General features: G+C 43.6%; 1 protein-coding gene across 1 annotated transcript in view; it reads left to right on the top strand.

Annotated features, from left to right (window-relative positions):
* CACNA1C (calcium voltage-gated channel subunit alpha1 C) overlaps positions 1-16,236 on the top strand; it is a 2,189,932-nt gene that overhangs the window by 1,861,577 nt on the left and 312,119 nt on the right. The window contains exon 34 of the mRNA XM_085652198.1: positions 4,126-4,191. Within this exon, the coding sequence (XP_085508324.1) occupies positions 4,126-4,191 (66 nt within the window). The remainder of the gene's footprint in view (positions 1-4,125; positions 4,192-16,236) is intronic.

Below are 16,236 nucleotides of genomic sequence, written 5' to 3'. Positions count from 1 at the left end.
TTGTATCCCTTTCCCGCACACACTTTCTCTTCTCGGCCCAGCCCCTCCTCCCTCCACTCAATTGCTGCTAGTCACACGCCAACACAAGTATAAACAGTCGGCTTCAACACATGCCCTCCAGCCCTTTTCGGCTGCTTCAAACACTGTTTTCTAAATCTTATCTTTCGCACCATCTGGCAGCGCCTTGCCGCATAAATCTATTTGCCCTTTACTTGCTTTTTACCTTCCCACCGTGTTGGCCCTCCTTTGAAATTTTCTACTGCTGATCAAAAGATCGTATAGCAATAAACAAACGCTGTAGCAGTTTTAAGCCGCTATCCCTCAATAAACACACGCCCACACACTATTACTACCCACATTTAATCTGCTTCTTCACATTTCATTTTGCCCTTATTGATTAATTTCCACACTTACAAGCAATTGTACTCTAGTACGGCTTTATAAACTGCTTTATGAACTGTACACAATACAAACCCGGAGCCGCATATTTAGCCCACACCCCCCCCCTTTCCAAAGGCCTCTACAATGGCAGTTTCAGATGATTAATATGCTCAATAGGCATTTGCAATGCAATAGGTCTCGCATTTGCGGTACTTTGAGCTAATGGCATTCTAAATGACAATACCTTTTATTTATGTGTTTAGAAAACCTGTAAGCAATGCGTAAACACGTACTTTGCACTTATAGTCATTGCTTACGAGAAGCAAAGCTGGCAGTAACTGCTCCTCTTTTACTGACAGCCTTGCTTCTCCTAAGCAAGGACAATAAGTACAAAATGCATGTTTACACACCCCTTGCATGTTTTCAAAACACATAAATAAAAGGCATTGTCATTTACAATGCCAATAGCTCAAACTCCTGCGAATGCGAGACCTATTGCATTGCAAATGCTTGTTTAATATAGCTACTGCCTCCGATGCTGAGAGTCCATCTGAGCTGATGAATCCCCGGTAGTTATGCTGTAGTAGTAAAGGTGATTGTACAGCACGGTGGATGGGTCAAGAGAGCCATCTAGTGATCATATGTGTGAACTGTACCTAAAAGGCGCTCTGGCAATAGAATAAAAAGACGTCAAAAAATATTGTGCGTCGAGCTGGAAGAGTGGTTTCGTGCAGAACACTTTGTTTGAAGCTTGCATAATTAAAAATAAATACATCTGAAGCGAATTTGGTCAATTTCCATAAAAAGGCAATCGAATTCAATTCACATTAACCATTAGTCACTGATAATAATTTAGATGTTTTGCTAGATTATGAACACGGTTTTCTATAACATTTTGTTCAGAGACAATTTAGAGCAACTACTGACCGTTAAAAGGATGACCTCTGAACCTCAAGATTGAGGAAAAAAAGCCCAATTAAGCTTTTGTTTAAAAAAGCTTGAGGATATCTTGATGCTCTCTTAAAGAAAGCAAATAAGTTGAAACAATCAACAGAGCCTCTTTTAAAAAAAACAACTTATAGCTGCTTTGGATAAGCTGTACGCAATTAAATATTCAACAATAAGTCGGATACTTAATTGTTTTTGCTTTCCAGTGTGTGAATCATTTAAAATCAAGAGTATCATCTGAATTCCATGATAAAAGGACTACCCTAAAAGTAACATGCATGACCTGCATCCACTGCAGTAACGTTATTGAATGACGTGCTTTATTCATTCACTATGCATCACATGACTTCAAATGTTGTATTTACAACCTCGTCCGTGTTGGCTGATCAGAAACTATGCCTTCCCCAACGAGAATTGTAGTGAATTTAAATGTTAGATATTGCAGCCCATAGGGGCTCATGACTTATATAACTACATGTCTTTGAGAATTCAGTGTGTTTCTCCTTCAGTTTTAGGGCCCTTTTCAGGGATTTTGCCAAACTGTTTTGTTAACTGGAACGCTGATAGACATAGTAGAAATGTAATGAATACATGATTTGTAAGAATGTCAGGGTGGCGTTTCGGTTACTGGGGGGAGCTAGGGTTGTAAAGGTATCTGAACCTTGGTAGGATTAGTGCTGACCCTACCAAACGTGTTATTAGAAAGTACTACTAAGAGGCAGCACGTTTCCCCCTTTTGATTTGATTTATATTTACGGACTTTTCCCCAGAATGTTTTCACTGACTGGCTCCAGTAGAATTGCTTTGTGTGCTTTACTTTCAAAGCGTAAACGGATTTACAAATGTTTGCTCCTAGGAATATAATGAGTGCATAGAGTAGGGGGAGTCGGAATTGAAGTGCCTGTGCACTTACACATAACATGTGGGTTGAAGGACATATAGAGGACCGTGAAAGAAACACACAACCAAAATGTATGTCTAGAATGAACTTCTTTTGAACTTGAGGAGCATTGGTTTGATTCAAATGTATGTGCCTGGGTTCGAAAGTTAGTAAACAACTGACAGGTTAAATCTAATATGTTTTCTGTCTGCACTGCCAGGAGAGCAGCGTAGTGGCGCGGACAACTTATCTAATTTGGATGGCCATTAGTTAATTAATTTTATGAACTAAAAAGTGCTTTTCAACACAAACAATTTTACACACAACACTTTGGGTTACAATGTGTGGCAAACCATATCGCTCTGTGCAAAAGGCCACTTTAAGGAGATAAGTCAATGGTTACAGTTACACAGTACCATCCTTGACTCGTCTTCCCACAAGCCTAAACCTCACCAACATCTCATAAATTCATTTGAATTGCCCTCGTCCCCTGGACCTACATACAATGACACATAGCACGACCGCTCGTGGGATTATCCCCCTCATCCGTTACTCTCATGTAACCACTTCCTGCAGTCTGACCTTTCACGGCACCTACGGACCAGGGACCTAAAATTTGCTCTAGTTTCCTGCCTCGTTGCATGCTCTTCTTCCACTGGTCTTTTGCCCATTGTCTGTTGCAATGTTTTCTGCATTGTCTGTTACCCGGCCTCAATATTTTCAGACTGCCCAACTCTGACACGCCCACACAGTTACGTCATGCACTCCTCAACGGAGAGCTTTCTTTTTCTAGCCTTGGTTTTCCCTACCAAATGCTTGGGAATATTGTATCTTCTTGAGTATGGTGAAGTGGTGACATGCTTACTTAGGGCTTGCTTATGAGTTTGGCTGTGCGGTGCCAGGTCCGCTCCGCCGCACGCCAAACCTATGGTCGGGCTGCCTGTCTGGTGATTCTTGTGTCTGGTGGGCTTTTTTTTTTTACATTCCCACGGTGGCGCCCTGAAAATGGTCCCCACAATAGGAATGCCCCAAAAAGTTCCTGCATAGCATGGACTGTAAATCTATGCTGTGCAGGAACTGTGGTGCATGCACCAAGGGGGGCACATATTGTGCTCCCTGCATGCACTCTATGGTGCATAGGCACAAGGTGACCCTGTGGGGCCCCCCTATTTTCCTCTCCGCCGCACTTTTCATGGAGGAGGAACTGCCATGAAAACCATGACGGAGAGGAACCTTGTAAAATGCATGGCAGGACCGCGCAGTCCCGTCATGCATATTGCGGCTTCCTGCCCACTGCAACACCAACAGGAAAAGGTCATTCCCTGACGGCTGTGGGGGGGTGGGTAATGGCGGTCCGACCGCCCTAATTGTAATAGGGCATTTGGAAGACCGCCATTGCCATGCTCCCATGAGTCTGGCGGTCTGTGGACTGCCAGACTCATAATTAGGCCATTAATTCCTTAATTGTTTTGTCAGTATATATTTGTGTGAAGCTACCTACATCAATATACTATATACTGAGCGAGATGCAACAACATTTTGATGAGTATGATGGAGGCAGCGTGTGGTGACTTAGATGAGATCACATTCTTGGATCTATCATATTTGTATGAGAGGCTCCCGTTCTAAGCTGATGCAGCTCTTTCATACCAAAGAATCAGACAATGTGTGTGGTACATCTTGACTAACAAAGAGGTTTGCATATTTTGACCAAACTTATCACTAATGCAAGCCATTGTTTGACCTGTTTAGTTGCACCAATTCTACTGATGGTAAATTCATTAACCCACCCTGTGCTCCTCTCAATATGTTTTGGTGAAGCTGCAGTCGTCTCTTGGTTCCCTGTAATGCTACATGTATGTGTAATTGAGGTGCATTCTTTGTAAGTGAGGTTGATTCATACTCTTCTCCTGCAGGCCCTCCCCTACGTCGCGCTCCTGATAGTCATGCTCTTCTTCATCTACGCTGTCATTGGAATGCAGGTGAGTGATTGTCTAGCGCAATATTTATCTTTAGTGCATGTCATTCTTTGCTGTAGAATTATCAAATGCTTTCTGGTCTGATGTAGCAGTGGAGGTGTGCACAGTTTCATGGCAGTGCGAATTAATTCCCAGGGAAGTCCAAAGTGTTCTATGTCAGGATGGCACATTTAGCAGCTTCCACACTCTGCTGCCAGGTGTGTCTAATGCAGAAAAGGTCTGCCAGATGAGTGCTGAGTCACGTTGAACACAACGATGCTGTAGCATTTCCCAGGATTGGGCCGGAGGACAGAACATTTTGAAGAAGGGTAATATTTGCAGATTAAGTGATTGTTTTATTTTCTGCCATTACACAATTCAGCTTATGCAGATGTAGCTGAATGTGGCATGGGGGAACATTTGTGTAAATTTGCCCACATCCCTGCCTTTTGTAGAGTTTATCCTATTCCACAATGACCATTCATTATCAAGAAAGAAGGAAGCAAAAGGGGGACCATACCCGCCAGTATTGCTTTCGGTGAGACAGAATAGGCAGAGCGCGGTGCCAAACCCATTAGGTCTATATACCATAGTGCCAAATGCAGCCTCTTCACATCTGCTTAGTCTCCAGCAGTGCCCTTGCAATCAGGGCCGTAGCGAGCAATAGTGTGTCCAGTGCAGTCGCACTGAGGACCTGGGTTTTAGGGCCTCTCTTCAGGGTTGGATTGGGATAAAAAATAGGCCCGGTCACCCTAAAAAAAAGTGGCCTCCAGGCACCGTAAAAAAAAGTGGCCCACATTTGGGTATTGTTCCTTTTCGCAAAAAGCTGCTTCAGTAATTCAAGTGTTATGAAAGCAAGGAGGCGGGGTTTCTCTAAAGAGGCATTTATTCTTTACTTCACTGAGATAAAAGAAAAAAGGTACAAATGTTGCCAGGACTCTTTGTGCATGGATTAGTTCACAATGGATGGTGAACCGCACCAAAATATAAGTGAGGCCACTTCTGCTTATGCCCCTGTTCCCTGCTCAATCTGCATACATTAATGGGCCAGGCAAGCGAGCGACTGAGAATGACACCTCTGCCCCATACTAAATGAGATGATTAGATGCCCATCTGCTTCTGGAAAGGCCGCTCAGGCCCCCAGTGGGGCACTGGCGGCATCCAAGTAGCACAGACATAGCTTAAATCTGCCACCACTCTGCCCAAAAAAAGCAGCCCTCAGCTGCAACTCAGATACTTAGTGTCCACCTTACCATAGGACTTTGGCTCCCTTCACCCCCAATTAGTGGTTGTTTTTATTAAACTTCCAAATGGGGTAGGGTGGGCCAGTTTCCATGGTTGCATAAAGGCATCAGGTGTATTTGCTAAGCCACTTTGCAGTATAACCACTCTCTTTCTGACCCTGGCCATTATGATTTCAGTTACTATCGTGCATACTCAGTCCAAGGTTTGCAATCGCATCTTCACAGGCGTCCTTCACAGAGTAGAACGTCTCTAGAGACAAGCAGTGAGGTCAGGCTTCAGGGACAGAGTGCAACTATGTAACAGTAGTAGAAGAGGAAAGAATATTTGAGGGTTGGAGAATATAGGCGCTTTCATGTCACTTTCCCCATCCTCTTTCCCTTGCATTTTCTATTTACTTCTCTCTTCCTTTTTCCCCTCTTTCCTTTCCTAGTCCCCTTCACCTATCTCCCTACATCTCTCTCCAGTGCTACCAACTCCCTCTCTCTCTAGCTCTCTCGCTCTCATGTGGCTTCTCAAACTCTGTAGTTTTCTTCTTCCCTCTCCTTAGCTGTTTCTTCCATGTCCTTCGTTCTCCTTTTATGTTGTCACACACAATGGCTCTTGCTTTCTCCTTCCCTCCGTAGTGACCTGACATGGGGAGACATTTGCCCAACGAGGGCTTTGCTTGGCGTTCAAGGAACTTGGGGAATGCAGGGCACAGAACTCTGCCTGATTTATTCCAGGATTTCTGCAGCACCAGAGACTTACATTGTCTGACTTTAGCAAACAAAAGGGACCTCCCTTCTCACCCACCATCTGTGGCTGGAATTCTAGACCCTCCTCCAATATCTAACAGACCCTCAGTCACTAAAAGCCAAGAGATCTTCTTGATGGCAGAGCATATCTTTGGCGTGTTGAGCTTTCAAACGATGGCCTCTTGATATTGATGTGCTCTTTGTGTTCTAGCTTCATGGCTTCTATATCTTCCTGCCTTTTTCTACTAAGGGTTTTGTTCGTAGCGGATCGAATTTATTTTGGGGTGGGCTCATTCATGACTTCTTTTTCGAGACAGGTTTGCTCTGTAATTTCCTTCAATGTTCTATAAGAGTTTACTACATTGAGTGTGAACATAACGTGCTCTTTGCAAGTATAGGGCAGTCTTGTGTGTGTGTGTGTGTGTGTGTGTGAGTGTGCATGTGTAAAGAAAGAAATACCTTGGAGCAGGGAGCCCTTAATTTCGGAATGCAGTGCATTATAGCCACAAAGGCACTCAGTGTGATTAGAAAGTGCCTAATTAGTTACGGGATGGAAGACCATAGCAGCATTACACACTCCCGAATATAGTACCAGCAATTAAAGGCCCTGATTCTGTATTATAGGCCTGTGTCATAGGCAAGGGTATATTCAGTGGTATCTCCTCCACTAAGGTGAAATATCACGCCCCAGTGAGCAAGTCAAAATGGGAAAATAAAATGATAACGCAACGTTATTATCGTTTTATTTAACCGTACTGGCTCGGTTGGGGGCAGGGCTGGGCTGTTTAAAGCTGGGCTGTTTAGAGCTGGGGGAGGAGTGGTAGGCACACTTTGCATGTTCTTCATCCAGGTCTGCATTACAGCTTGGGTGGAGAACAGGCACAGCCTCCCAGCCCCTGTCTAAGCACTGAACCACAACACTCAGACCAGTCACAATGCTGCTGTAAGGCAGCGTTGCTATTAGTCAGGGGAGTCTGGGAGGCTGTGTGCTTCCTGGTTTCTGTTGTCTGGGAGAAGAGAAGAGGATGGAGGACAGGCTGCGGGCGGTGGCCAGCCAACCTTATCCAGGCAAGTGTTTTTCCTTTTTATTCCCTCCGCTCCCCTCCACCCCGTTTGGTAGCAGCCGCTACCGGGTTTAAGTGTGAGGTCATTTAACAACTGGTATAGCCCAAGGTAGAAGGATATCAAAACATTTCCCTCACTGAGGGCAGAATGTTCAAATGTAAAAAGGGATAAACAAAAAGACAAACATTGAAATGTTGGAACAAAAGGTGAATATCAGCCATTATTGTGCCTGAAACACTCCATTTTAATTTTCCTCATTGAAGTCCCCAACAGTTGGTCACTTAGGGCAGGGAAACACAACTGTACACAATTCAGGGGATATTCCCGTACAACAATCTTTCTCCCAAAGATAGCTACAACAGAAATGGCATCCAGAATACCAGGGACAGAATACCGAGGACACAATATAGAAAACAACATCTAAATCTACATATATGTACCTATGCAGTACATGTATCTCCATGGTATGTAGATGTGGAGTTAGGAATAGTAAATCTGTACTTCCCTATGCGCACTTACCTTTCGATATTTTGTTACTCTATATTCTGTCCTCGATGTTCGTGTACCACAATAATATTGGTGTTGAAATTCAGTAGTACAATCAACAGAAAGGGTTCACATCTGTGTGTTTTTACAGGTGTCGTGGTTACAAAGCCCTGAATGTGTTAGGGACAAAATTAAAATGTTTGTTCTGAATCGTGCTCTTGTCCTGGAAACCACACCCTTCAAAAAAGTATATCCTGCACTAAGAGTGCTTAAAATGGAAGACCCCATATTATAGAGTCATCCTTTTGTAATATTCAGAATGGAAGGAAATCTCCAGGTAGTCAGGAGGCAAAAACTGCCTCAATATTTAGTTTCTTACTCTCCACTTTACTCCAGGAATTGATTAACCCCTCAAAAGAGTTGGCTTTGTAAGTGCATGCTGTTTACTCCCTTTAACTCTAGTGCTTTGTTGTTGCAAAAAGTAATTATCCTCTGTGCCTTAATGTGACTATCTTGTGAAGGATGTCAGGAGGGTACATCGTTACAAAAATCCTCAGTATGGCCTGGACCGTGACAATGTCACCCCATTTCACTTCCTCCGTGCTTTCTACATATCCAGGCGCCTCTTTGTTAGCATATGCCGTCAGTGTAATTACAGTGCATTTCTGGATATTTTCTAAATAGCTGTAGGTAACATTTTATACCTTTGCCCCCTAAAAAATCTATTATGAGTCAAATCCTGTTTCTCAATCAGTATTTTTTTACAGATTTTCACATTAGGTGCTTTTTAGTCCTTTATTTAAAAAAAAAGTCTTCGATTCTGTGTCTCAAGTTCCAATTTCCTGTCAGACCTTCTCATCAAGACTCCGCAGAATGGGTTTTAATACCATTATCTCTGCCTTATCATCTCTCTTGCATATCCCTATGACAACTGCGTGGACTGGTTTCAGAAGAGACATGACGAGGGCCTATTATCATGCTGTAACCTAAGGAAGCAGTGATTTAGCCCCGGCGTGTCAATCAATCTCTTCTTCTATAAAGGTGACCAGGATATTGTGGATATCAACTTAATGATAACTAAGCCTGACCGATAAGGTCAAACCCCTGATTGGACACCTGTGAAATTTGCTGTTCCTTGGGCAGACCTAAATCTGTTGATCCCACCTTCAGAAGTTACTGCCCCAGAAGTGTGTTGATATATAAAGGCATAGGGTAAGTCTTTTCTGTCTGGGGAGGAAGATCATGCTCTGCCCAGGCTTATAAAACATAAATGCATAATTTGAGCAGGCAGTTCAGGGTCATCTGGCCACAAGTCCACGTGGGCTTGTCATTAATGAGTGTATTTGACTTCATTTCAAATTGATCGATCTAGATTCCCCTTCCAGGTTCAGGGAAGACTTCCTAAAGCTGAAGGGTGAGGTTCAAGTCCTGTGTGGGTAAGACTGTCATGATGCCCTTAAATGGGCTAACTGGCTGCAGCATGATATTCCAAGCCCTTGACATTTCTCTAATTACTTGAGGCACTGCATGCTGCCAGTGTCAGACACAGTGCGGGTCCTCAGCTTACAGTAGCTTCTAAAGACCCAATAAGATCCCTTTCGAGATCTACCCCTTTGGTGGGGCTCTCCATGACCCATCTCTTTTGACCTCGAGGTAAAACGTGTCTTACAGGGTCATGGGTCCGCAAGTAGTGCAGGAAAAAAGTCAAGGTTCGATAGGTGAGTGAACGACTCTCAATGGGACAGCAAGACACCAAACAGTCTCAAATTTCTCTACTCTGCAAAGGTGCAACTAATACACCTTTAAGAAGTAGTTTAATAGAGGTTTCTTTAGCTATTTAGCAAATGGCAGTATGCTTTGCTGCTTCAGAAGTACTTGAGAAAATTGGTTCCAAACCAAGGAGCTCTGCCGAAAGGATCTGCCATGGCAAGATTCTATTCTATTCTAAGTAGCATTTTTAGAGCTCATAGCTAGCCGTGGGCATCCCAGTGCTAGTAGTGCGACGCAGACTGACCAGAGACTTCTAGATGAGGCTACTGTCGAATAGCCAGATCTTTAGTAGTTTACGGAATGGGAGTTCCTTGTTGGCTATCTGCAATGTGTAGAGGAGGGAATTACAAAGTTTGGCCACGTTGTGTCCAAAGGGCTGACCTCCGCTTCTAGCTCTTTTAATGAAAGGAACCACGACCCAGCAGGCATTGGTAGATCGCAAGGTTCTGTTGGGGGTATAGTGGGAGATCAAGGGTCGATAGATCAGGGGGCATTTATCTAGGAGTCCCCTATGAACCATGCAGGGGGCTTTGAATGTGATCCTTGGGCCAACTGGTATCCAGTGGAGGGAGATCAAGGCTTGCCGGGCTGACTTGTGCCTAGGAATATTATGCAGTATCCGAGCCGGGGAGTTCTGTACCACTTGCAGTTTTCTAATTACCACTTTTGATGCTCCCAAGTACAGTGAGTTTCCGTAGTCCAGGCAGGAGAGAATGAGTGCCTGGACCACTGTTCTTTTTGAGCATGAGGGGAGCAGGTGTAGAATTTGTCGAAGTATCCTGAGGGTGCCGTTTGCCACTAGCTTTGATGCCTAGGTCAGGGAGTTTTCCAGCCATGCCACTAGCTTTGATACCTAGGTCAGGGAGTTTTCCAGCCATAACCCAAGACTCTTTATAACCATCTTATTTGGTTTAGGGACACTAACTGACCCTATTAAAGAATGGGGGCCACTAAATTTCTCACCCGAAGAAGGCAGGTAAAAAGGCTGTCCCTTCACTGTGTATTACGCTGCTAGAAACAACTGCAAAGTAATGCCAAGAAAGTGACAATCTTAGTAACTCTTTCCCAAACAGCTGCACTTTGGGTTCCCCCTCGACCTAATGTCCACGTTTGGCGTTTTTGTTCATTTACCGGGAGCTTCCTATTGTCCACACATTCATTTCTTACATATGAACAAATCCAATAAACATTGGTAAAGCCAGAGAAGTCTGACTTTAATGTACTAGCGGAGGCGAACACCTAAAGGCACAAATTCAGTTTGCCATGTTAAAGCCAGACCTATTAACTTTGGCAAGTGTGTGAAAAAGTAACAAAAAAGTTTGCTTTCAGGATTGCCTGTAGGAAATAAAGAATTGAAAGTTGAGCTTGTGATGGTTGAGAGAAATAGTCCCTTATGTATTCCAATTGATGCACTTTCAAGAGGGGTGGAATGATACATCAAACAGCCAATTGCATGAGTTGGAGCTAAGGCCAATTCTATGTATAATCTGAAGAATTGGTAATAGTGGGTCTATGCTGTCAAGCCAGACCTAAAAACTACTGTGACTTTCTGGTGCAGGCTGCCTGATCTCCAGTGCCATGCTAGACCACCTTCTGACGTGCAGAGCAGGCCACCCTCAGTTTTCGAGACATTCAACTGTAATCAAATAAGTCTCATACAATTGTCAGAACGTCTGTGGCAGGTGTTGAGAGTCTGATGTTTTAATTATTTGTCATAGGCTTCGCAAAGATGCGGACGCTGCATGCTACCTCCACAGAGCGTTTTCATAAATGATAGAAGGATACAAAGTAGCCATGCATGTGCAAACCATGTGCCATCTGTGTGCAATGATGGATTTTGAGGCTCCACAGCCTGAGTGACAGGTGTACTCCAAGAAGAATTGCCTGCAGGGCATCTTTAATATAACCCATTTATGCATGGAGGGCCGATGGATGTTCTCTTAGTAGAGAAAATTACACTTGTCTTTGCAGTCTAAAATCAACCTGGCAGCAGAGTTCTGAATGATTTGGATGCGAGTCATGAAACATTTAGGCGCTGAAGAAAAAGCTCAGCTCATCTAATCACTCTCTTCTGGAACTCCAATCGCCCCCATGTGCTAGCTAGGAGAAAGAAGCATCTCGAATTACTCCGTTTTTAGGAATACTCACTAGACCATACCATTTGAGAAGATCTTTCACTGTTAATCGATCTTCAGCGCTTGCTTTGCGTATCTTTCCTAAGATCTCCCGTTGCCTCTGTTCCGGTGTCTAGCGTTCATTCATTCTGTTTCTAGCTATCTGAACCAGCTGGATTGTACAGCATATAGCGCTTAGCAAATCAGTGTCATAAATACTTTTGCAGCATATGAAGTACGTCCAGCTACCATGAAAAACGCTCTCTCAGAATGCGATCATAAGCTGCTCAAGTTCACAGCTCAGCATGCATTGTGGGCCGTCACCGCGAGGGCATTAGGCTCTGACCCCCCCCCTTCTTCTTTCCCATACTATTATGCAAAGGACTGTATAGTTTGAAGTACTGTAGCCCCACTTGTCTGGAATTGATTCAGCAGAGTTCCAGCTGATAGCCATCTTAAATTTTCGTTAGCACAAAATCCACGCCTTAAACTTATATGGCCATAATCACGCGGTCTGCAATGACACTGCCCCGTGTCAATTAGTATCACCCACCAAGGCGTCCCATGTATGCTCACTAGAAGAAAAGAATGAGGGATCAAAGTGGCCCAAAAGTGAAAAGGCTCTTGCAGCTCTTTCCACATCCCTTCCTCAAGGATTATGGGTACAAATTGGAAGGCACCGAGCTCATGAGCATTGGCAGCTCTATGGACAGTCAGTGCTATCAATCAAAACCTTATCCTCTCACTCGAAATCAAAAATCCGCTGAGCTTATCCCGGCCTTAATCACCTGCTCTGGCTTACAAACCTTTGAGAGTTAAAATAATGAATCATTGGATAATCCATGCTCATTAGTGTAATAACATCCGCCTTATAATTAGAAGAACATTTTATTTCACAAGATTAGAATAGGACTGGTTGCATACATCTTGTAATTTAAAAAGCTTTGCAAGCTGCTCCCAGTCATTGGGGCATTAAATAGAAGTTTTTATTATTTGGCAAAATTGATCTATTCTATGTACGTTATACAACCCGGTCCTGGAGCCATGGGTCTAAGTTCAACCGAGTGCCTAACCAGTCTGTTATTTAAGTGGTTCGGGTTGATGGCATCCAGTGAGTTCTTTGAGTTCCTGCTTCTTGGGCCCATGAGGTCATTAACAAGAGTATTTATTACATGTTCTGACAATGAGATTTTGTGGCGGCCCGGGGGACATATCCCATTCCCCCGCACTTGCATGTGCTGCGTGCTTGTTCCTTATATATGTGCCCTCTGTATCTCACTACAAAGTACTTTGTATTTGCAGCTGGTTCTTTCCTTAAAAATCTGCAAACCAAGTGAAACGATTGGCAGAAACTGAAAATCTGTTTCACCGGCATCTTGGATGCAATTGTGTTCCACCGGTGTACAAAAAGATAGCATACACCTTACTATACATACGAAGGCAAGATGGACTGTAATACTGAAGAGGACAGTGAAATAGGCTAACCCGTCACAAAATGGATCAGCAGGTTATGGGGTACCCCTTAACAAGTACTCTTCGACCTGCACAGCTCTCTTAGGATGAGCTGGCAGGCAGGGCACATGCTCTGACGCTTGGCAGCCTATTGTATCTAAAAACAATTTTCTTTAAAAAAGGGTGTTTTAGCCTGCCCATTACTTACCATTCGTTGTCATCATTATCACTCTTATTTGCTGCTTTTTAATTTGCAGGCGTCACTTCCTACGACACTTCCTTTTCTTTCAGTAGCGCATGGACCAAATACCGATTAATTTATCTTAAATGTCTGGTACTCTTTCTTTCTTTTTGGGCATTTTCATATAGCACATACTCGACCCAAAGGTATTGGAGTGCTTTACATGAGCGCCAGTGACATTATAAAGGTTTACATTCATGTTTTTAAGGCACGGGGAGATTATGTGCTTTGCCCAGTGGGTGTTGTGTTTTTTGCAGTGGTCTCCCTTATGTAGTGTTGTGGGCCCTAGGACCACACGCTACTCAAATACACCTTAAGTATACTGGTTAACTGGCTACAAGCATGTGCACTCGGGCCCTTTTATTTGCAGGCTCGCGGCACTCGTGACGCCTGTGGTGGATGGGTGTGGAGTGCGAGTGTGTCCAGCCCTCGGGGGAGTGGTTTGTAAAAGTGCCTGCTGAGACACTAGAACGTGTGCAGCACAACACTACACTTTGTATGCCGCTTTCTTCCATGCTGTCTGTGTCGCGCCTAAGCACTGTGTGCTTCTTAGCACCCCAGTGCTCCGCGTTACTGTTTGTCGTCAGTTTTTGTTCCCCCTCCCCGCCACCACCGCATCCGTATTGCTTACTGCCCTGTGTGCTTCTCTTTGCCCATTTGTATTCCTGGCTTCTCCGTGTGCCTCTCCCTGCCTGCCAAATTGCTTCAATCCCTCCTCCGATGCGCACGCTTTCAAGTTCAAACTTTGTAATAAAAAATTTAAAAATGTATTTGGAAGGTACCTCACATGGGGTTTCTTTTTTGCACTATAAAACATATGTTTCTTTTCACAAAAGTAATGCTGCATATTTTATGGACCCCTGTAGGATGACGGGCTGAGCACGCTGTTTACAGCTGTAAATTGGTTGTAGTGTTTTGCAGTGCTCCCTTCCTCTGTTGTGTTCTGCCCTGCCTCTGAAACTGCTGAGTTGTGCCCAGATACTTTCCTCGAGCCAGTGCAGTACAAGCATAATACTATTGCTCTGTGCTTTGAGAGAGATGGCTAGCTCATTCTACTGTGAATAAATCTAAATCTTCTTTTATATAGAGCGGCCTCGAATACCCCGTGGAGAGGTTTGGTATATGAATAAAGCTCCCCATTTTCAGTTTTTACAGTTTTTTTTACAGATAAATACAGTCAGAAAACCCTTTATTTTTAAACGTGGATAAAAACGGAAATTGGGTTGCTTTTTGAGTGATTCTATATACTGTCTGCCATGACTGCCTGGCCAATATATGTGTGGAGGGATTAAAAAGAAAGAACTTTTTGCAAAGAGGCTTAAATAGCAGTAGATATGCACAAGGTTGACACTGAAATGTGCATATTTTCATATAAGTCCATTGATTTATCTTATTCAAGTGCTCATATAGGTGACATCAGGCAGGCATTCAAGTATGAATACATATTTACAGGTTAACTAAATATGGAAATATATTAGTTTCAGCTTCATTTATAAAAAGAAAAATATATATGGATGAATAACCATAAAATTAGCAAAAAATATATATAGATAGATACCGACAGAAATGTAAAAAAATAAAAATTACCATAAAACCGGAAGCCCTATATACGAACCAGAAGTCCCTGAGAGCGGCCATCATTTGGTTTCTTTCACAACCTTTGTAGAGGGGTCTGTGCCGGCCTTGGGTGCTCCCTCCTCTCCAGTGTCTGGACCCTTGAATATTGCATATTCGAGGTTGCAAAGAAGCAAGGTGGGCAGACTCCTCCAGAGGATCCAATTTGTACTACAAAGAAGGTATATAGTGTGTATCTGCTCTGATGATTACTGAAAGGGGAGAGATGGTGTGAGCGGGGAAGGAATGTATTGCATGGTGTGTTGGGAGCACCAAGCGATGGGGCAACTTGAGAGAGAATGTATTCGATGAGAGGGAAAGGCCTTTGAAAACAGGCATTGGCAAAGCCAATCAATGTCGCGTAAGCGAAAACTATTAGCTTTTTCAGTGTTTTGTTTAGCAGTATAACTGCTGAGCAGCATGGCTGAAAGTAACGGAAAAAGAGCGCTGTGAACGACCAATGCTGACCACATCATAGAGCATTTTATTTTCCTTGCATTCGGCCATGATGTACAGCAGCTCTGCTGCCAAACAACCTGGCTAGAACACATTGACGAAGACAATAGCTGTCACATAGGGGAGATCTATTGGCTTTGCCAATGCTTGTTTTCGCTCCTGGTTACACCTTACTTTTCACTTTACTGCATACGCTCAACCTCCCCTACTAATCTATGTTAGTCTTGTGCCCGCACTCTTTTTGTGTATGTTCCTTTCTTTCATCCTTTTGTCTTTTCTTTCATGCTCTCAGCCTTTATTCTTGAGTTTCTTTTATTGTCCTCGTCATCTGGCTTTTTTTATCATCTATTTTTACTTGCTTCTTTGGCCACTCTTCGAATTCTTCTGGCATTGTGGGATAGCCAAACTACGTACTGCCTACAGTATTCAGCCCCTTAGTGAATCTGTCATCTCTCCTCCTATAAGACTAAGCTCGCCGAGGGTACTAAACAGAACCTTCTGAGATCTCAAAAGGTACAGAAGAGAAGCTTCCCTAACAGATTCCACTTTTCATATATGGCAAATAAGGCGCAGCTAGGTCCCATGCAGTGTAAATAATTAATTAAAAAATAAGTAAAGTTGCCAAATGTTTTTCTTAATAGCTCTGTCGGCACTGACAATTGCCAGGGTTGCTGAAAACCTAGGTGGCCTAATCTTTAGGGAGGCCTCAAAGTCCTTAGTGGTGGAATGGAAATTGAAAGCCAGCACTGCAGAACATGTGGCCCATTGCGGGTTACGGGGGGCGGAAATGAGGGCCGGGACATTTAAATGAGAGAAGGGAGGGGGTGGCCTGACTGGAAGAGACAGAGGCCTGCCCATGACTGATGTTTAATGAGGCATTTGGGGAAACGCT

This window comes from Triturus cristatus, chromosome 4_1 (genome assembly GCF_964204655.1).
Source record: "Triturus cristatus chromosome 4_1, aTriCri1.1, whole genome shotgun sequence".
Taxonomy (NCBI): Eukaryota; Metazoa; Chordata; class Amphibia; order Caudata; family Salamandridae; genus Triturus; species Triturus cristatus.
Note: the sequence above shows the minus strand (reverse complement) of the source record. Positions and strands in the feature narration are given on the sequence as shown.